This window comes from Lotus japonicus, chromosome 1 (genome assembly GCF_012489685.1).
Source record: "Lotus japonicus ecotype B-129 chromosome 1, LjGifu_v1.2".
In the NCBI taxonomy this organism is placed as follows: Eukaryota; Viridiplantae; Streptophyta; class Magnoliopsida; order Fabales; family Fabaceae; genus Lotus; species Lotus japonicus.
Window position 1 is genome coordinate 71,801,168 of NC_080041.1, and position 22,765 is coordinate 71,823,932.

General features: G+C 38.1%; 1 protein-coding gene and 1 long non-coding RNA gene across 2 annotated transcripts; one reads left to right on the plus strand and one right to left on the minus strand.

Moving 5' to 3' along the window:
• Positions 1–2,898: 2,898 nt before the first annotated feature.
• LOC130732015 (uncharacterized) lies at positions 2,899–5,243 on the minus strand. Its single transcript, XR_009016917.1, has 2 exons — positions 4,953–5,243; positions 2,899–3,475 (listed from the first exon to the last, which is right to left on the minus strand). It is a non-coding gene; the product is annotated as an uncharacterized LOC130732015 (long non-coding RNA).
• An 8,936-nt stretch (positions 5,244–14,179) lies between these two features.
• LOC130746347 (uncharacterized) lies at positions 14,180–22,765 on the plus strand. Its single transcript, XM_057598949.1, has 4 exons — positions 14,180–14,324; positions 14,702–14,752; positions 15,975–16,026; positions 22,437–22,765. Exons 1-4 carry the CDS (start codon positions 14,193–14,195, stop codon positions 22,673–22,675), a joined length of 474 nt encoding a protein of 157 aa, XP_057454932.1. The 5' UTR covers positions 14,180–14,192; the 3' UTR covers positions 22,676–22,765.

Below are 22,765 nucleotides of genomic sequence, written 5' to 3' on the forward strand. Positions count from 1 at the left end.
TAGATTGATGGATTTGGAGATCAAGTTCAGATGTGTCAACAATGGGGTTTGGATTTCCATCAGAGGGTTCCATATTCACATCTGAAGTAGTCTCGACTAATGTCTCAACATGGGGTTCAATATTGGGAACAGAAACAGATTCAACTGATATCTCATGAATCACATTAGGCACAATAACATTAGGATCTGCACTTACAGATTCACCTATGCTTGCATGAACAGTTGCTGGTGCATTTGAGACTTCAAGAGAACTTGCATCAACAAATTTCGTCCTCCATTCCTTCATAACATCTACACCAGAACTCTGAGATTTAAGAAGAGCAACATCCTTTGAATATGATCTATTCACCCTAGACGACTGTGGAGACATCTCTTCCTCGCCGAAGAACTTGACTCTAACTCCTTCTTTCGGTTTCCACTCTTTCCTTGATGAAGCTACTTGTGGATTAGTCCTTGGTTGATCATGAGACTGAGGATATCCATATAGCTTGTAACAGTATGGCCTTATATGACCAAGTTTACCACAGTGATGACATCTCCAAGTAGATTTCTTCGATTTTCTGAACTGAGGGTACACATGTCGTACAGAATGATGCGACATTGGGTCTGGCATTGGTTGCTTAGTTTGCTTTTCAGATGAAGCAGACTTATTTGCACTCTTGTAGCTGAAGCCTATCCCCTCCATATCTCCAACTGTTTTCCCAACTTCCAGAATCTCCTCTAACACATTAGTACTTTTATTCATCATACGAATAGACTTTTTCATACCTTCAAGCTTTGAGTTCAGTAATGTTACCTCCTCCTGCAGTTTTGCATTAGTGATCTGAAGTTTCTCATTCTCCTCACGCAACTTTCTGATGGTCTTTACTTCTTCTTGCAAACTGGAGTTATTACTCTGAAGTTGCTTCTTCTCAGCAATCAAATCCTTGACTTCTTTTCTCATTTTCTCACCATACGTACATGATTCCTCCCACTTAGCCAGCAACAATTTGTAGGTTTCAACTAGTTCTTCCTCATCACCATCACTTGACTCAGCATCAGAATAGCATTTCCCAATGAGAGCCTTTACATGAATAGCCTTGGTTGTATCATTCTCATGTTTGTGTTTGAGTTGAAATTCAGTATTCTTCACATTGTCCGACACATTGTCCAGGACATTTGTATTTGACATTTTGCCCAAACTCTTCAACGCTTTGTTAAGTAATGATACAGCTTCTGCAATGTTTGCATTAGTATCCTTGTCCCTCTGATCTTCATCTTCTTCAGTGTCGGACACAAAAGTTATACTCTTCGCCTTCTTCTCATATCTACCATTAAGAGACATCTCAAAGGTTTGCAAGGAACCAATGAGTTCATCAACCTTGATGTTACTGATGTCTTGGGCTTCTTCAATGGCAGTTACCTTCATATCAAACCTCTTGGGGAGAGACCTGAGAATCTTTCTTGCTAACTTTTCTTCAGACATGGGTTCCCCTAGGGCAAAAGAAGAGTTGGCTAGATCCCTTATACGCATGTGAAACTCATATATGGATTCATCCTCATTCATCTTCATAGTCTCAAACTGAGTTGTAAGAAGCTGAAGCTTTGACATACGAACTCTTGATGTTCCTTCATGGGCAGTCTTGAGAATCTCCCATGCTTCTTTAGCCACAGTACATGTGTTGATTAACCTGAACATATTTTTGTCAACTCCATTAAAAATAGCATTCAAGGCTTTGGAGTTTCCAAGAGCTTCGTCACCTTCTTTCTTTGTCCACTTATCTTCAGGCTTCAATTCAGTTGTGGATGCTATCACAGGATGTTTCCACCCCTTAACTATTGCCTTCCATGTTATACTGTCCATAGATTTGAGAAAAACCACCATTCGAGCCTTCCAGTAGTCATAATTGGTACCATCCAAAATTGGTGGCATATAGATTGATCTTCTTCCATCCATAATGTTGTCCTTGAGAACAGTATATATTCCCTGGAGCTCACCCAACAGAATAGGGTGCCTGCTCTGATGCCAATTGAAATTACGGTTCTCGCACAGGACAGATGTCGAACGCGATGCTGGGACAACCGGTTCGACAACTGACTAACAGTAACAAAACCAGAAAAATAATAAAGTAGAACACAGAAGATTGGTAACCCAGTTCGGTGAAACTTCACCTACGTCTGGAGGGTTTGCATGCACCCAAAGAAAGGAAATCCACTATCTCAAGATTCAGGAATTACAGACACTCATGAACAACTCAGTTCATAGTTCACTTCCTAATCTACCCAGTGTATTTCTACTTAGAATCTCAACCTAAGTATGAGAGCCCCTCTCACTTTCTCTCAATCACTGCCACAGTGATTGGTGAACAACAATAACACAGAGTTTGTTTGACACTCAAACACAACACAGAACTGAAACTTGCTTTATAGAATCAGGGAGCAAGAACAGTTCACAAAATAACAAGAACAAAACACAACTTACAATCCTAAAACACTTGATCTTCAATCTTAGCTCTGGTTCCTCACGTTTTAGGTCTTTGTTCTATTTATACTTCAGCAGAGGCGGCACTAGGGTTTCTTGGGCTGAAGAACAACTCTGATCCAACTCATATCAGCACAGAATCTTCCAAGATATGATATGAGTGATTAACAACTTAAGAATAGAAACAAATCTCCAATCACTGATTTGTTCCAACAATAAACAACCCGCATATATCTCCCTTTAATAAGTTACTTGAATCTCAAGTAATAACAAATCACATCCTCCAAACCAATAACAAAAGGGACCCACATTGCACGCCAGCAGGGGCGGATGTCCTGGCCTTCACCAAGGCAGATGTCACAACATCGGCTAGGACATCAGGTTGTTTTTAACAAAATTGATGACAACAAAGGAACAACAGTTTGGTAAGATAGAAAGAGAAGAAACAGATATACATTTTTTATTTAAAAATAATTTTTATTTTGTTTTGGTACATTTATGGCGTTTTCCGACACCCTTCTGGCGTTTCAAATCGCCAGGGAGTTGGTTAATGATAAAAAATGTGATGCAATTATTAGTGACATCTGTCGTCTATATAGCAATTTCTGGCGGTTTAAGACCGCCAGACTTACAAAAATTTGAATAATAAAATAAGAACCAAGCACCTACCCAGCTCTCCAATTTGAAGAGACCACCCACCGCTTTTTCTCCCCTCTATCTCCCTCCTCCCACTCACCAAACAAGAGAGATTCTTCATCTCTTCCCTATCTATCTCTTCACTATCTCTACCCTAACAAACAAAGTGTAAAATCTCCTTCCATAATAGGTAAGAAAACTGCTTAGGCGCTAGCAGCTTGGTCGGTCTTTATTTTTAATCTCTTCATCAATATCAGAATTCAGAAGCATCATGTGCTTCAATAAGAAAGAATTGTGTTAATGGGACTTCAGTGTCCAATTGTCCATTCACTATGTCATCCACCAAATTTTGAAGCAGAAAACACACAACGCAATCCCCTGAAATTTAAATGAAAAAAAATATCTATAAGAACTAAACATTATCTTATGTGTTCAAACAGCTTGAAAGATCCACGTAAAATTTGAGTTGCTGGTAAGAGATAACAAGGCTCTAATAGAAATATATATATATATATAACATGGAATGTCTGTCAATATTAGCCTAACATTTGCATAATACAATATATAATTTAAAAAAAATTTAAGAGCATACTCAATACATTTGCCCGTTCATATAAGTTCATTTATCCATATCATTTATCAATACTAAAACTCTAAAGATTAAGAACATGACTTATAAGTGATATCATTCTGCAATCAAACCAGAAACAAGTTCCTATTATTACAAACTAACAATGAAAAAAGGTGGTGACAATACTAAAAGGATTAACTCTATCAGTAAAACATAAACATTATCACTACAACAATGACCAGACCAATCTACTCTAATGGTTATTGATGTCAAATTTGGTTACAAAAAAAGCAAGAGATGGTTGGACTGCCCTACCCATTACAACCATGTTATGTATAGGGGCGGCTTAGCATTTTTCTTCTTTAAGTTAAGTAGGCTAGTTTAATTCAGCCAAAACCTTCACAAGGCCATAATGAGATACAGAGAAATTAATTTGTTATAACTATAAACCCGTACTTGTTCATAACTAAATCACCAACAACAAAATAAAAAACGAGTAATGATATATACACACCTCATTTTTTAAACACTCCATTTCCACCTCTTTTTATTTCTATCCCTCTCATCTTATCATCTATCACATCTCATATTTTCTCTCTCTTACTTTTTTTTTTCTTCCTATCTCTCTCACCATTCCACCTCTCCACCTCAAAAGAGAGGTGTGGATGAAACATTACTCAGCATAATGTCATTGCTAGAAACTAATTGTACCACTAGCAATATCAACATATTACAAAGATACGATCATTTACCCACATAAATTTCAGTTATTTGCATGAATGGGTATAAGCCATCGAATACTACACAGCCTCAAAAACTCATACTACACTAACAAAAGCATATGCTGTTTTGTAGGCTTTACCAGATATTAGTCACTTAAAATTCAGAATCAGAATGATATGACTTTTCTACATCACAACACCCATTAATCCTCTCTAGTTTTAAGTTTTAATAGTTCAGAGATTTAAACTGATGAATAGTTTTACAAAAATGAAACATCAAATTGAACCCAAAATATAAATACTCAATTAAATGGGATAAGATACAGATCGAGTTGCTTACGGTTCTGTGAATAAAATTGAGCTTGAGATAGACATATGCATTACAATAAAGGGGGAAAACAACAAACTCAGACACTCAGGTAAGAGTTTTTCCTACTACTAAGAGGTACAAATAACCCACAATGCTGAAATGTCGATTGAAAGCATGTTATACTTCTGGTGCATTTTTCAAAACAAATTGTACAATATGCATACAAGAGTAGGAGTGTGAGAGAAACCTAACCTTCAAAGAAAGCAACTGTTTACAAGGGCCCTGACGAAGCACGACCGCACAATAGAGAAGAGGAAGAACACGGACGAGAAAGACGTAGATGAAAGGACGGCGACGAGAACTCAAGCACACAACTGACGCTGGGGTTGACGAAGGATGAGGTCTCGTTCAGGCCGCCACGGCAGGACGGAGCACGACGGTACAAAGAAGATGAACACGGTGGAGAGGAGGAAGAGGAAGGATTAGGTCAATAAATTTACCCCAAATCAGCTTGAAATGTTTAAATCAATTTCAATAAGGTTAAAATCAATTTGAAAATCAGAAAATAAACATTTTGTTGAAAAAATAATTGTATTTGTATCATACTAGGATGAAATCCCGTGCGATGCACAGGTCCCTTTAAATTTTAATTTAATATGTTGCAACATATAAGATAATACTATTAGTTTTTATTGTTATAATTATATCTTGAAATTTGAGTTTTAATAACAAATGATGCTGCTGTAATTAATTATTTTTTTGAAATATGGCTGTAATTTATTATTAATAGATTACATATATACAATAATAATTGAATATGCAAATTAAATAGTTTTTTCATACATTGATAAAAAAAGAAATTGACATTTACTTAATTAGAATTTTAATTGTTGGTTATAGGTGAAATTAGATGAAGTTAAGTGTAGATGATATAAACAAATGGGTAACACCGGATATTTAATTATATATGTGCAAACAGTCTAGTTAGTTGACATATTTTTCTTGTTCTTTGCAATATTACTATGAAAATATACATATGTAAAGAAAATTAATATTACAACATGTGGCCAATTAAAGAAGAATGGAGTAAAAGATAATCAACTATCTTTGTTGTCCTTTTCAAAAACATCCTTGCGGACATATGAATAGTGATTTTAGATTTATAATTGTGAAGCATAATTTCCGATTGAAGGATCTTCCTTTCGCTGATTCACAGCACAATGTGGAGTGACTATCTGGATCAATCGCCAAAATAACGTTTTGCTGTTCTTCAGTCTTTAAATACTGCTCAGAACAACAACAAAGTTGTTGGTATCAGTTAGTTGTTAAAGCTTTTTCCCACTTGGTGGGCTGACTATATGGATAAACTTACATCATAGTGTCATACTATGAATCATGTCTAATGACAGATCATTTACCTGTTGCTCTCAACTCTGAAAAAGAGGATTCTAACCAGTTCGCTCTTGTTAATAATATTTTATAATGATAAGTTATTAGTAAACAAAGATAATATGAAACATGTAAGTGGAATTATTTATCATTTTTTTTTTCTGTCAACATATCTATACATGACCAAGTCATTCTTCCACTGTTTTCATATTTTAGGAGGATTTCTGATCTCCTTTGTTTGTAATACTCTCATCTATTACAAGATTCTAATTTTAACAGAAGAGACTAATCTCACCTTGTCTGACTTAGCCGGCTCGTAGGATTTAATTCCAAGATCGGCTAGGGCCTGCAGTGGCTTCACGTTGATGGAGGCCCTAGGGTCGATTTCTACCCGCGGATTTTTTTTTTTAAATTTTATGAAACTTATTTAAAGCAACCCTTATAATGAGCGGTCAGTGTAATGCTGCCTACCATTGATAACTAGATTGTCCAAGTTCTAAATTTCTAGTCAATATTGGACCTCGCACAGACCCTCATCACACGTAGGACTGGACCAGATCGGAAACTTAATATTTTATGGAAATTCCCTCATGTCCATCATGGGATATTTACCGGACACGATTTTCTCTTGAAATAACTGTAGGGTAGGTTGACTTCATTAATTTTATCCGGAACAACTGTGGCCAGGTTGATTCTTGAATTTTAAACTTCTAAGGATTATCTATCTTGGGTGGCCGGATAACAGTGGATCTAGGGTAAACTTTGATACCATATTAAGAGTTTGTGTTAGGCTTAACTCTATCTCAAAAGCTAGCTTAGGGGCGAGGATTGCTCTGCCCTATATAAGAACTTCTTTACCACATTTTAGTCAATGTGGGACCTTAGCATATTATTCTGTATAATTTTCTTATATTTGAAAATCTGAAATTTCTGCTTTATACTTTATCATCCAGGTTGGCATTGCTGAACTTAAAACTGCTGTTGAAAGGACTGGGGGCCTTGTTGTACTCGCGGAGAGTTTTGGCCATCCAGTATTTAAGGAATCACTTAAACGTGTTTTCCAATCTGGTGATTATGATCTAGGCCTATCTTCAAAGTAAGTTGAAGTTTTTTTTAATGATATATGGATATTCTTGAGTTAATTGTGTTTGTTGCATGTGTGGTAAAGACAACCTACTGGATCATAAATTTATTATTCTTACGTAAGTTTCTATTACGTAAGTAGTGCATAGGTACATTTGTTTAATAAGGGGGTGTTTGAAAGGGCTTTTTTAGAGCTTATTGTATGTAAGGTAGTTAAAATCAAGATTGGCGATTGAAATTCATAATCATAATCCGTATACCATAATAATGTCGTGCTTAAGCTATAAAGTATTGGAAAACATAACGACTCTAAACATCAAGTTTTTGACTACTTACAAGGCACAAAACTAAAACTGAAAAGTATTTAGTAATTCAGGTATTGAGACTTGATGGGAATCCAATCAGAAGGTAACTTAATTCTGCTATGAATTTCCTTATGCTTTCTCAAAATGGAGAACTTTTTCGATAATAATATGGATTCTACAGATTTCAGATGCGGAAAGATTAACCTAAAAGATCAGTTTCAGATGGTCAATATTTTGTACTCCTTGAAGTCCTTTGGATATGTTTCGTTATTGTTTTCATTTTCTATTTCTACTTTTATTTACAGAAATAGTTATTTTTATTTTGTTTCTTGTTCTTTAATATCTACGTAAAAAAATGTGAAAATAAAAAATCTTACTTTGCTGCTTTCTATACCAAAATTTTGAAAGCAAGAATCTAAATGAAATTAAGGTGGTAATTTTGTAAAACTAAAAAATGAAAACAAAATAATTTTTAAAACCAAACAACCAAATTTTACTTCTGTAATGTGTCCTAAATTCCCGACAAAGCAGAAAAAATATTCATTTAGATTCTTGTTTTCAAAATTTTGGTATAGAAAGCAGCAAAGTAAGATTTTTTATTTTCACATTTTTTTACGTAGATATTAAAGAACAAGAAACAAAATAATTTTTAAAACCAAACAACCAAATTTTACTTCTGTAATGTGTCCTAAATTCCCGACAAAGCAGAAAAAATATATAAAGATCAGCTAGATCTTCACTTGAATTGTTTTTTTGGTACATAGCTGCTAAAAGAAAAACAAACAGACTACGAGGTTCTCAGGAAGTGAGTTCCCCGATAGTCCGCCGCCAACAAAGGGATGGCAGCCAAGGGGGGAGTCTCCAAGGTGGTGAGCCGACTAGACCCAACCGCACCCTCTTTCAGGTGCATGTCCCCTGGCTCGAATAAAATTACCTTATGTGGAAGACACTTTCCTACGTAAAAAACAAAATCTTATTCAAGTGGTTGGGAAGGCTTTCTGCGAATATTTCACATACAAATTCATTTATTATGCGCCTCAACGTATTTCGGGGAGAACAAGCTACCTCTAGGTTCGAGTGACATATCACCCCTAACCACAACTCATTTGTTGATTCTTCAACATCAGTTGGTTTGCGTTAAAATTTTAGGTTTTTATAGTATTGCATAATTTCGAACGACACATGAAATAGTTGGAAGTCTTCAAATGATAACTTAAGGTTTCGTTTGGTAGAGTAGAGAGAGATAGAGAAGAGAGAAGTTGAGTAGAGAGAAATATGCGAGAAATAGAGTAGATTTATAAGTTGTTTGATATGATAAAAAAGAGAAGAGAGAATGAGGTGGAGGAAAGAGAAAATGTTACTTTTTATATTAAATAACAATTTTATTCAAGTAACACTTTTTTCTGGCGGTTTGTTGACTTTTGTGGGACCTCATAACCGCCAGAAATGTTAAAATAAAGCCAAAAAAATCTGATTTGTAGCTCACGTGGTTACTGTTGAAAATCTCTTCAACTTGGGGAGAGCAAATAAAGCTGGTGGACCCCACGTTTTCATCTCTCTCTCCCCTCACTCATCTCAAACCAAACAAGGGTGGTTTCATCATCTCTCCCCTAACTCTCTCTCCCCTAACTCTCACTTCTCTAACTCTCTCCTAACAAACAAAGCATAAGTGGTAAGAGTTAGGAAACATATGGGTGGAAGAGGAGAATGTTCGGGGAAGGAAATAGTTGGAATTATACTCCAGGTTTTATTTCCTGAAAGAGTAACTTAACTTGCTTTTTGATACAATCGGGGCTGTTGATTTGATACAATTTAGGGTCTTGATATGGCTTAAAGTTAATGAAAAACAATTCATGGCACCAACCAATCTTTGAATGGTCTACAAACCTGATGACATGCATAAGCTCTCTGTCTTCCAAGTTGAACATTCTGAATCATAATGTATGGTTTTGCTAAAGGGTACTGGATTTGGACTCATTTGTGTTGGCTTCCTGTGAATATTTCACATACAAATTCATATATTATGCGCCTCAATGTATTTCGGGGGGAACAAGCTACCTCTGGGTTCGAGTGACATATCACCCCTAACCACAACTCATTTGTTGATTCTTTAACATCAGTCGGTTTGCGTTAAAATTTTAGGTTTTTATAGTATTGCATAATTTCGGACGACACATGAAATAGTTGGAAGTCTCCAAATGATAGCTTAAGTGGTAAGAGTTATGAGACATATGGGTGGAAGAGGGGAAGGTTCGGGGAAGGAAATAGGTTGAAATTATACTCCAGGTTTTATTTTCTGATACCAATTGATGAAACCCTGATATTATTCAACAGAAAAATGTACAAGAAACAGATGAGTATTCGAGAGACTCATCACTCTCCTAATTCCCAATTCCCAAATGATCCCAAAGATACCTAAACCCTCTTCACACTCCCTTATTTATAGGCTAAGCCATAACTAACTAACTAACTCTAAATGCTAACCCTTAACTAACTAACTAACTCCAAGTACTCATCAATACTCCCCCCTAAACATCCACCTTGTCCTCAAGGTGGGGTAAAACACAAGCTTCTTTAAACAAACAAAAAACAAATACTCCAACAGTTGGGCCTGGCCCATTAGAGTAAGGGAATGAACTGGTCTGTAGATGATTGAGAAAGAAAAGTTCCTCTTGGGCCCGTTCCTTCTGTTTAGCATTATGGGCTTTGGCCTTGTGGTCAAACTTTGACCCAATTCTGAAAAATCTAGCTGAGCCAGCCTTGCTCTGCTTCGTGTGAACGCGTGTGCGTGTGAAGACAACGGAAAGACCACACCCAACCAGCGACGACGGAAACGAGCGTCCCCCGCCATAACTGCAAAGTCCGGTGGCTTCGCCGGCGGCCGTGAAACGGTTACCGACTTGCGAATGAGCGAGCGCCCTTTACTCTCCTCCGTGCGAACTAACTCGAGGCCACAGTATCCCACCACCGCTGTCTCAGCCAAATCCGGTGGCTTAGCTGGAGGACGGTGAAGGTGTGAAAAACGACTAGAAGGGGGGGTTGAATAACGTTTTCAATATAAAAACTTTCCCCTTAAGATTTAAAGTAAATCTTTTCGGTTTCTCTAAGATAGATGGTGCAGCGGATAAAGATAGAGAGAAGAGAGAAGCACACAAGTATTTTATCCTGGTTCACTTGATAAATCCCTCAAGCTAATCCAGTCCACCAGTTAAGGTGATTTCTTCCTTCTTAGAATGAAGGCAATCCACTAATCAGATAATTGTTACAACTGCACTTGAAACCTACAAGTGACTAACAATACACTGACTTAGCTATCACTAAGATTCACTCTCTTAGTCTTCTCTAGGATCCGATCAACCTTGATCTCCTAAAGGAATCACCACTAAGATTCACTCTCTTAGTCTTCTTAAGGATACTGACCTACCCGGTCCCTTAAGGAAAATCAAACAACTGTTTGAGGTTGGTGTTTACAAAGGTTTGCTTCTAAATAAGCTGAGTGTAAACTAAATAAGAACAGATGAAGAAAGTAGAAGCTTGAATCTTTTCTTGTATTGCAGCTCTTGATCTCTCTCTCTCTTGCTTTCTTCTTTTCTTCAGCCTTTTATAGTCCAAGGTGCAAAGGATATTTCTGTTGAGAGAATATGACCGTTGGAGGGCATTTCTGGAACTTCCAGAACCTGCTGTGGCTGAACCTTGGTAGGTAGGAATTTCAGAATAGTACACTGCTCTTGTACTTCTTGATAGAGACATTTGCCTTTAACCAATGACTTCTGATCAGAGGAATGCTTCGTGTTGGAACTTGTGAAGCTTGGTGATCAGAGTTAGAGGGATGCTTGGATCCTCTGACCTTCGTAACTTCTGCTTCTGGACCTTCAGAGCTTCTGGACCTTCAGAGCCTCTGGTCCCTCAGAGCTTCTGGTCTTCAGATCTTCTGATCCTCAGATCTTCTGATCCTCTGATCTTCTGATCCTCTGATCCTCAGATCCTCTGATCTTCAGATCTTCTGGACCTTCAGAGCCTCTGGTCTTCAGATCCTCTGATCTTCAGATCTTCTGATCTTCAGAACTTCTGACGAATATATCTTCTGGTGTCAGAATCAGAACCTGTTTGTCAAAACACTCAAGACAAACATTAGAGTATCATAGTTGTTCATCCACAAATAAATACTTGTTATCATCAAAACATAGAGTTGTACCACATGACCAAATCTTGATCTTACAGACGGTTGGCCACCAAGTCCGATCTGCAAGAATCGCCAAGGATGAAGTGTGAGCTGCCACCACTGCGGTCTGGTGGCTTAGTCTCCAGTTGAATGGCAACCATCGAAGAGCAAAGAACAGAGGTCTGAATGAAGACCTCCGTCCAGCAAAAGAACGTGTCCGGCAGTCGATTGGCGGTTACCGCCGTGCAGAGACATGAATCCGGCGGTTTCCGCGGCGGCCGTCTCTCCCAATCGAACCCTAAATCACTGATTTGGGGCAAAACGATTGGTTGCACCTTCTTCCTCCCATGAATGCTGCAAATCTGCCATTTCTCCATTGAAGAACCTTCCTGTAACCGCTTGATTTTGATTTCCCCTTCGGCGTCGATCTTCTCCCCTTTCGCCGTCAACGTGCAATCGATGTAATCAACCACGGTGACCGGTTGACACCGTGACACCTCCGCTGTTTGCTCCGCCGCCATTGCAAACTCCGAGTCTTTCCGCGACGCTTCCATCTCAGAATTCTCCGGCGAATATGGCTTGATCTCTGATTTCGCCAACAACACTGAATTGGCCTCAGGTTTGGCTTCCACCACAACAGTTCTTCGTTCTGCCTCCAAGACTTCTTGCTTCCCAGGGATTTCTTCCTCCTCTGAATCTTGAACTGGTTCTGGCATGTACGGTTCCAATTCTGGTTCGAATTTCCTCAACAGAGCCTCCACAAATTCCCACCATGTTGCCTTCTGATTGCGTCTTCTCCAGCAAAACCACCACATGAAAGCTTCACCAGTCAAAGCCTTCTCTGCCCCTGAGAATTTCTCCTCTTCGGATACTCCCTTGGCCTCACAGTGTTGCTCCACCATAATGAGCCATCCGTAGGCCTCTCTTCCATCAAATTCTGGAAACATCTTCACGAATTGATGGCAATCACAGCACCTAGATCGGTGCTCTGATACCAATTGATGAAACCCTGATATTATTCAACAGAAAAATGTACAAGAAACAGATGAGTATTCGAGAGACTCATCACTCTCCTAATTCCCAATTCCCAAATGATCCCAAAGATACCTAAACCCTCTTCACACTCCCTTATTTATAGGCTAAGCCATAACTAACTAACTAACTCTAAATGCTAACCCTTAACTAACTAACTAACTCCAAGTACTCATCAAAGTGTAAGTTAACTTGCTGTTTTATACAATTCAGGGTTGTTGATTTGATACAATTTAGTGTCTCGATATGGCTTAAGGTTAATGAAAAACAATTCATGGCTTCAATCTTTGAATGGTTTACAAACCCGATGGCATGCATAAGCTCTTTGTCTTCCAAGTAGATCATTTTGAATCATAATGTATGGTTTTGCTAAATGGTGATGGATTTGGACTCATTTGTGCTGGCTGCGAGTTGGTATGATATGTTGCATCGTGGGATAATGTGAAGTGTTCACATAATGGTCTTTATGGAATTGGTGTCTATGCACTTTGTCCTTTTATTTTGTATCTCTTCTATTCTACTTCTTGTATGGGTTGGGGCACCCCTTGTGCTCCGTTTAATACAAGTTTTGGCTTATTAAAAAAAAGTTAACTTGCTTTTTCCAAGTCAAGAATTGAACTTAAGGGAGGCCACTATAGAAATTTAGTAAATTAAAGTGGGGTGAAATATGGGAGTGAGAAAATCAATTCCCAAGTTTGGGTTGGTAAAAACTGGCTTACAAAGACCTTTGGGTCAGTTTAGCCTGACTCACATAATTTGTGAGCTCATGCGGGTTCGGATCGGGTTGAATTAAGCTGGGCTAGCCCGCTCTTTTATTTATTGGTTTTGGGTCCAAATTTCTAGAGAGCCCCTGAAAGTCCAAATTTCGCCGCCATCACTCGCACACGCCTCTCTCCGTCGCCCTCCGCCGCTCGCACACGCTGCCATCGTCCCTCTCACCTGGTGAGGTGATTACTACTAATGATAATGTGTTTAGAACTTGGTATCCTATTTTTTAGGCAAAAATGTATGAAGCTAACTTATACTTTAACCCTTTTACAAATAGACAATTGTGCCTCTTGACTCCATTTGGTGAACTGGGTGGTGTCACAGCGTTGAGAAGTGTGAAGGAGATAGATGCTTACTCTCTTAATTTATAGAAGAAATAGAGGAATTAAGTATAACATTGGATTGTTATGTTTTATGTAGGGATTCAGGTTACTGTTCTCAATTTCAATCCGTTATGTTTGAATTTCTTCAAGTAGTAAATATTTCCTTAATTTAAGCTTGTGTGTGTGTGTCTTCTGTTTTGGTGTTGCTGTTTAATACATTCTTGAGCTGTTGATTGAAAGTCAAAATCTTAAGTTTTTGTTTTTGATGTTTGAACCTAGTTGAAGATTTTCCTGTGGTTCTGGTCTGTGGTTTTAACTATAATATTCCTTTCTAATTGTCATTTATTTTTATAATCATGCATTCATGTGTATAAACTCTCCTTCCTCCATTTTAGATTTGTAATGGTGTGTTAGTTTTAACTACCAATCTATGTGCAGGCATATGGAGGCAAATGCAACATCGCATTGTGATAATGAGGATCAAGATGAATATGTTTTGCTTGACTTGGATGGTGTTTCTGACCTACTTGACATTCCACCAAATGCAAACTATGTTCTAACTGTAACTTCCCAATTTGCAGCCCTTGAATTCATTTTTTTCATTGTGTTTATCAAATTAACCAGCTTTGTAAATTTTCAATACTGGAGCATTGATATTTTTCTTTGATAGAAACTGGATTATTTTTCTTGATTCAATTGCTATCTTACTACACAGCTCACACCATTTAGGATTTTTTCCAGAACTTCTTGTGTATCAATTCTATTAAGCATACTGCTATATTACCTCTCGAACTTCTAATTTCATTATGGTTGCTTGCTTTTCTTTTTACTTTTCTTTTGCATTGTTCTTGTAATTTGTTGTCCATAAGCAACCTTATTCTTGGTATATTGTATTTTACCTAGCAAAGTATGCTTACATTAAGTTATTGTTATTTACAGGGCCTTGATACTTTAAACCCAGTATTGATCATTGATGACAGATTTAAGCTGGTAAGTTGTCTGCTTTAAATTCCCTATAGCCCTTTAGTTTTTTTTTTTTCTTTTATAATTGAGAATTTTTGGGTTAAGTAATATTTTGATGCTCATTTGAATTTGTTGAAGCTTATAGTGATGAAATCTATCCATTTGCTATATATATATATATATATATATAAAATATATATGGGGCATATCAGGTGAGAGTAGTGGTTTATGGTGATAGATGAGAGGAATTAATTCTAACCATTAGATCTACATATACGGTGAGGATGCAATCTCATAAATAACTGCACGTTACTCTCATTTACAACAACTTTCTAATACCACGCGCGACTTTAGTCACTCTCCCCACACGCCTCTCTCTTCCTCCCCTTTCTTCCCTCATCCCTGTACGTTCTAATTTTCCTTCAAACCCCCGGTTCCTAATATTTGGTTTTGCTTATTCCTGAAGAATTTCAGCTTTATTAATTCATCAATCTCTTCATAGAATGTCATTTTAAATGGACTTTCCAAGCTATTCAATTCACTAACAAAAAATCCCGTTGAATCTTCAAAATTGGATCAGGTGTTTGAAGAAGAAGTCAGAACAAAGAGACACTTACAATCAGCCATGGAGTCCCAAATTCCAGAAATCCCTAATTCATATCAGCCATGGACTCCCAAATCCCAGAAATCCCCAATTACGATTACAGAACTTTCGCAGCGCAAGGATTATTCATCGCTCGAAAGGAGGGTGGAGTGAAATAGAGCTTTGGTCCACTGGAACGCTGCGAGGTTGGAGTTGGCAAAAACGTCGTTGGGGACGCTGGCAGACGGCAAGAAGATTGATCAGAGAAAAAACAACAGAGAAGAGGCAGAGTACAAGAGGGAGGAGAAACAGAGGGAATAGGTCACGTGAGTTGTTTAAAGGGAAGTTTAATCTCAACCGTATATTTTAATCTAAGAGTTATTAATTATTCCTCTTATCTCACCATAAACCACTCCTATCACCTGATATGCCCCCTGTATATATATCTTTGATACTATGTATAGGATTAGGCAGATAATTATAATGCTGTATTTCAAATGAAGTTCCAGCAATGAAAAGTTGCTTTTATCTGTTTTCATTATTCTTCTTCCATTTGATAATTTAAAATTTTTAAGATGGGGATTCAAGTTACTTCAATTCTGTTTTTCCGTTCTCTGAATGGATGATGGTCTTGTAAGGTTTATTATGGTTTGTTGTTGTCTACAGATCGGGGAGTATGAGGAGACAATTGGCACGAGTATTGCCTTTACAGAACAAGGTGAGTTACAGTCCATGCTTGTAAAATACTTCTGAAGAAGGGAACTAAGTCTTTAGTCTTGGAAATTATTCGATGTCTCCCGTGTCTTGATACCCATTTTCCTTGTTGGCAAAGAGTCAAATTTTTTTTTATACTAGTTTCCTTTGAATAGATAACTGATTTCCAAAGCTGATATTTCTGTCAGTGTCATGTATTAAGTTTACCAAATAAACATTGGAAAAAACTTAGATCAAGTTGCATATATTATTTTCATCAAGTTCTTCATTCAAACAATAACAAGTTAATTTTGTTTTTAAAAGTAAATGGCATTCACCCAAAAAAAAAATTGGTTGAATTAAAAAAATTATGAACATGTCATTATATAATTGGAAACTCCTATGTAAAAGATATAAGGAACTTGATGTAAGTTTTATCCTAAAACGTTTACCTATAAATATTTCGTAGTGGTTTTACTGATAGTTTTCCTTGGTCTCCCCCAACTTCGAACTACTGGCCTATAGTTCTTGTCAAATAACCACTTAATCCCAAAAGCTTAAGCTGTTGGGTAAGGGCCATTTTAATGGTTTTATATTATATTCTAACACGCCCCCTCACGCAAGAGCCCTTTGGGCTTGAAGCGTAGATAACTGCACAGGCCCACCTACCATGTGCTTAATTAAATTCCACTTTTTAATTAGAAAGTGAGGGGAGCAAGGATCGAACTCTAGACCTCTCGGCCATAGAGGCTCTGATACCATCTCAAATATTAGGGTTGAATGATTTTATTTCATAGAATTATGTTACAATACATCAGCCATATATACAAAGCTGAAATACTAATTTAGGAAATATAATAACTACACCTATACAATTAAATCCCTATGATTCAGGGATATTCCCCTCCTACATTATAAATGTGATTTGCTAAATAAGGAAATAATATAACTAACAATAAAACATATTCTGACATCTCAAATATTAGGGTTGAATGATTTTATTTCATAGAATTATGTTACAATACATCAGCCATATATACAAAGCTGAAATACTAATTTAGGAAATATAATAACAACACCTATACAATTAAATCCCTATGATTCAGGGATATTCCCCTCCTACATTATAAATGTGATTTGCTAAATAAGGAAATAATATAACTAACAATAAAACATATTCTGACACTCCCCCTCAAGCTGGTGAATAGGTATTTTCCATTCCCAGCTTGGAAACAATCCTCTCAAAGTTGTTGCTATTCAGCCCCTTCGTTAGAAGATCTGCAAGGTTGTTTTGTGAGGAGACATATAGAGTGCAGATTAGGCCACTGTCTAATTTTTCTTTGATAAAATGCCTGTCAACCTCAATATGTTTGGTTCTATCATGCTGCACTGGGTTATGAGCTATGCTAATAGCGGATTTGTTATCATAGTAAAGTCTTATTGGTTCATCCGACTTTATTCTCAAGTCTTCCAACATGATCTTCAGCCACAGTAGTTCACATATCCCTTGTGCCATTGCCCTGAACTTTGCTTCGGCACTGGATCTAGCTACCGCACATTGTTTTTTACTCTTCCAAGTCACAAGATTCCCTCCAAGGAAAGTGCAATATCCTGTAGTTGACCTCCTATCCACAATTGACCCTGCATAGTCAGCATCTGTATATGCTTCAAGACTTACATTCCCATTCCGTTTGAACAAAATTCCCCTGCCTGGGGTCCCTTTCAAATATTGCACAATTCTTAGTGCAGCCTGTAGATGGACCTCCTTTGGTTGGTGCATGAACTGGCTGACTAGACTCACAACAAATGCAACATCAGGTCTAGTGTGAGATAAATATATGAGTCTGCCAACTAGTCTTTGATACATTTCCTTGTCAACTGCAGTATCTTCTTCTGCATTTCCTAGCTTCAGATTTGGATCAATTGGTGTACTTGCAGGCTTGCATGCCGTCTTACCAGTCTCTTTCAACAAATCAGTGATGTATTTCTGTTGGGATATGAAAATCCCCTTTTTAGAATGGGCCACTTCAATTCCCAAAAAATACTTCAACTTTCCCAAGGTCTTAATTTCAAATTCCTTGGCTAGATGTTGGCTTAACAGTTGTTGCTCCTCCTCCTCATCATCACCTGTCACGATAATATCATCCACATACACCAGTAACACTGTTACTCCCCTTGACTTAGAGTGTTTAATGAACAAAGTGTGGTCTCCTTGACTTTGTTTGAAGCCCAGACCAATCATAACTTTAGTAAACCTTCCAAACCACGCTCGTGGTGATTGTTTTAGCCCATACAATGCTTTCTTAAGCTTGCAAACAGTGTTGACAGCAGTTTTTCCACCATATCCAGGGGGCAATTCCATGTAAATCTCCTCCTCAAGTTCTCCATGGAGGAAGGCATTCTTTACATCAAATTGTTGCAAGTTCCAGCCATAATTAGCAGCTAGGGATAATATCACCCGAACTGTATTTTTTTTTGCAACTGGAGCGAATGTTTCCAAGTAATCCACTCCATAGGTTTGAGTGAATCCCTTGGCTACTAACCTTGCCTTGTACCTCTCAATGTATCCATCAGCCTTGTATTTTATTGTATAGACCCACTTGCATCCTACTGGTTTTTTCCCATTTGGAAGAGGAACCAATTCCCAAGTACTATTCTTTTCTAGTGCTTCCATTTCCAAGTCCATGGCTTGCTTCCATTTCCTATCAGTCAATGCCTCAGATAGGGAGGTAGGTGTGGTTATAGTGTTTAAGCTTGTAAGGAAGGCTTTATGGGTAGGTGAGAAGTGTTTAAAGGATAGGTAATTGGCTAGAGGGTAAAGTGGCTTCGTGGTGCATTTTCTAGTCTCCTTCCTAAGGGCGATTGGAATGTCCAGGTCCTCGTAAAGTGGTGCTGAACTGGATTCTGGTTCATGTGCAGTTGGGAAATCAGAGATTGATTCAGTGGAGATTAAAGGATTAGGGGAAGTTACCTCATGTAATGTTGGGTCGGATTCTTGGACATGGACAGTTTCTGGAATGACCTTTGTCTTCCTTGTATAAATCAATTTTTCCCAAATCTTACATCAGCTTCATCTTCCTCTTGAGTGGATTTAGTGGGTTGAGCCTCCTTCTCATAATCCGTTGCACTTTCAGTCCCTACTTCTGGTCCGAAAATAAAGTCAGTGAGCATAAGTAGATCATCTTCCTTTCCTGTAGTCTCCCCCTGAAGATGATCTTGGTGAAAGTAACTTTCTTGCTCGAGAAAGGTGACATCTCTGGACACCAAGAGTTTTTGAGATGGTGGGTGATAACATTTATATCCCTTTTGTGTGGATGAGTATCCTATGAAGACACATTTTAAGGCTCTTGGGTCAAGTTTACCTCTATCACCACTATGAACATGGACAAATGATACACACCCAAATATTCTTGGAACAAGTTGATTGGACGTGGACACATTAGGATAGAAAGAGGACAAAACCTCCATAGGAATTTTTGAGGCTAGAACACTGGAAGGTAATCTATTAAGTAGATAACATGCAGTGAGAACAGCATCACCCCAAAATTTCTTAGGGACCTTATGCTGAAAAAGGAGAGCTCGGGTTTGGTCTAGTAAGTGTCCATTTTTCCTCTCAGCAATCCCATTTTGCTGAGGTGTTTTGACACAGGATGATTCATGAATGATGCCTTCCTTTTGACAAAAAGAATTAAGCCCATGATTAAAGTAATCTTTGGCATTATCAGATCTAATCCTCTTAATGCTAACACCAAACTGATTCTTTACCATTGAGAAAAAATTCTGAACCACGGAGCTGACTTCGGACTTTTGTTTCAGTAAGAAAATCCATGTAACCCGAGTGCAATCATCTATAAAGGTAAGGAACCAACGGGCACCGGAAACATTTGGGACATTTGAGGGACCCCACACATCAGTATGAATTAAATAGAAGGGAAATGTGCTCATATTATTACTAATGGGAAAAGGTACACGCTTGTGTTTAGCAAGCTCACACACTTCACAATGAAGACTCTCCACTTCTAATTTGTTAAAAAGGGAAGGAAATAACAATTTTATGACTCTAAAGGAAGGATGTCCAAGACGACAATGATGTAAGAGGATTTTCTCCCTTTTGGTCTTTATTGAATCAGCGAAAAAAGAGTTGCTGCTGTTGTGTAGATCTGGAGGCAGATTCGGGTTGTCCAAGTAATAAAGGTCATTCCATTCTCTAGCATGTCCAATCGTCCTCCCCGAGTACTTGTCCTGCAGTACACAACCATTGTCATAAAAAACAACTTTACATGATAAGTCATTTATGAGTTTTTTTATGGAAATCAGACTAACAGACAATTTGGGAATATGAAGGACATTTTTTAGGGTTATGGTTGGGGTTATTTGAACTTCTCCTTGACCGGCTGCAGTCATGAGAGTGCCATCTGCTGTGGATATTTTCTTATTGCTAGGGCAAGGGGAGTACGAGGAGAAATTTTTAGGTAGGGGTGTCATGTGGTTAGTGGCCCCAGAATCCAGTATCCAGTATTGGTTATAGTTTGTATATGAGGCATTGAGTCCAAAAGGAAAAAGAAACTCACCAAACATATCTGAACATGCGAGAGAACAAGTACCTGTTGGTTTAACCAACTTGCTGAGGAACGATCTCATTTTCTCTACTTCATCCTGGTTAAGTTGAATCAGACCTCCTTTATTTTCTTCATTGGTTCCAGCAGCTATGTGCGCCTGTCCTCCCTTTCTTGTGTTGTCTCCTTTTTTTCCCCACTCCCTGTCTCGGTTTTGGGGCCCCCACTCTCTACTAGGTGGCTTTCCAACCAGCTTCCAACATTTGTCACGAGTGTGGCGAGCCTTGTTGCACTAGGTACACCACTCCTTCACCTTTCTTCTCTATATTGCTTATTCCCCCCTTTTTCTGGTCTGCCATCATGGCCGAGGCCCCAGAAGCTATCATGGCTGAGTTTTCCACAGTTGGGGTTTCTAGCATTACTCCCCTTCTGCTTTCTTCACTTCTGACCATAGCTACTACTTCATTAATTCACGGAACCTTTTCTTTTCCAAGGATTTGAACTCTCACCTGATCAAAATTAGAGTTAAGCCCCACCAGGAAATCATAGACTCTATCCTGCTCAATATACTCTTTGAGCACTGCTGAATCTGCTGAGCACTTGGCTTTAATGACCCTATAAATGGTCTAACTCCATCCACAATGATTTGAGTTGATTGGCGTACTCTGTAACGGTCTTGTTTCCCTGTTTTGCTGCCACAGTCTTCACCTTCACATCATATATTTGAGCAGCATCTTTAGCATTGGAGTATGTCTGCTCCATAGCATTCCAAATCTCCTTTGCAGAATTAAGAAACATGCAAGTATCGGTGATCTCTGGGATCATTGAGTTCCATAGCCATGCCATGATCATAGAGTCCTCTTCATCCCATTTTGTAAATTTGGGATCTTCCTCCTTAGGGGCATCTTCAGTCAAGTGGCTAGCTTTCCCTTTACCTTTCAAAGTTCTAAGAACAAGCTGGGACCATTTCAAGTAATTCTGCCCATTCAATCTGTAGGCAGTGTAGAGGTTCTGCAGCTCTCCATGAGTTTGGGATTTATTATCCCCAGAGTCAATGTTCCTTGACTCAATATCCACTATTTCTTCAATTGGTTCTCCCATGGCAGCAGCAGTACAGTGAACGTATTGCAATGGGAATGTATTCGGGACAGCAACTAAGGAACAGTCACGACAGCAATGAAGGCTGCTCTGAAAGGGATGATCAACAGCAATGAAGGCTGCCTTGAAAGGGATGATTGACAGCAATGAAGGCTGTCTTCTAGGGTTTTGGTTTGCACAGTCAGAGGCGGCTCCCAGAACTTGAGAGCTCTGATGCCATGTCAAATAACCACTTAATTCCAAAAGCTTAAGCTGTTGGGTAAGGGCCATTTTAATGGTTTTATATTATATTCTAACAGTTCTCAGCTACTTATCTATTGGCATAATTACTAGCACCTGTTGTTAGTTGACGCTGCATCTCTTTCAGTAATCATATGTACTGTTTATTCCATTGCAACGGTATATAATGAGGTTTAGTTTTGCGTTGAGAAACCTCCAAACCATGGTTTTGACAAAAGCTACTACCTATTGCTTTTGCCAAAACTAGGGTTTTGAAGATCCCTAATGCAAAACTAGTTCATGTAACTATTAGTTTCAAGCAAACTCAAAATTAAACTTGCAGAAGTTCATCCTATGTAGGAGCATCCTCTGTTTATTTTTATTTTTTCTCTAGCTGCCAATCAAATGGTCAGTTAGTTTTTGTTGCTAGAAAAATAGCTAACCTTTAAGAAACTCATGTTGTTTGGAAGACATGCTTGTGTGAAAATACTTAGTTTCATTAGTTTCCTACTTATTATGACTGCCCAAAATAAGTTGTTTGATCAATAAGCCCTTTGTGCAGATACCCCAGTGGTTCATGAAGTGACAGGACCATCCGAAAAGAACCTTTTCTCCGGCACAAGACTAATCGATTCAAGTCAACCTTCAACAAAGCAAGTAAGACCATTGTGTCAGCTTCACAAGGTTCTCAAATTTAAATTATCACCTGATTCTGAAATTCGAATTTCCACAGCTGAGAAAGAGGCCAAAATGAATTTGAAACCTAATATATGTTCAGCTTCTACATATTTTGTAGATTAACTAAGAACATTAACATGGATACTGATTATTGATGGCTGTATACTTTGTCTTTGGTGAACAATGGATTGCTGATGATTTGTGTACAGAGAA

Bases quoted from the DNA above. Each gene is read 5' to 3' on its own strand.
- LOC130746347 (XM_057598949.1), top strand. From the start codon at position 14,193: ATGTGCAGGCATATGGAGGCAAATGCAACATCGCATTGTGATAATGAG. The intron at 14,325-14,701 runs GTAACTTCCCAA...TGTTATTTACAG, and splicing joins ATGCAAACTATGTTCTAACT to GGCCTTGATACTTTAAACCC. The intron at 14,753-15,974 runs GTAAGTTGTCTG...TGTTGTCTACAG, and splicing joins TTGATGACAGATTTAAGCTG to ATCGGGGAGTATGAGGAGAC.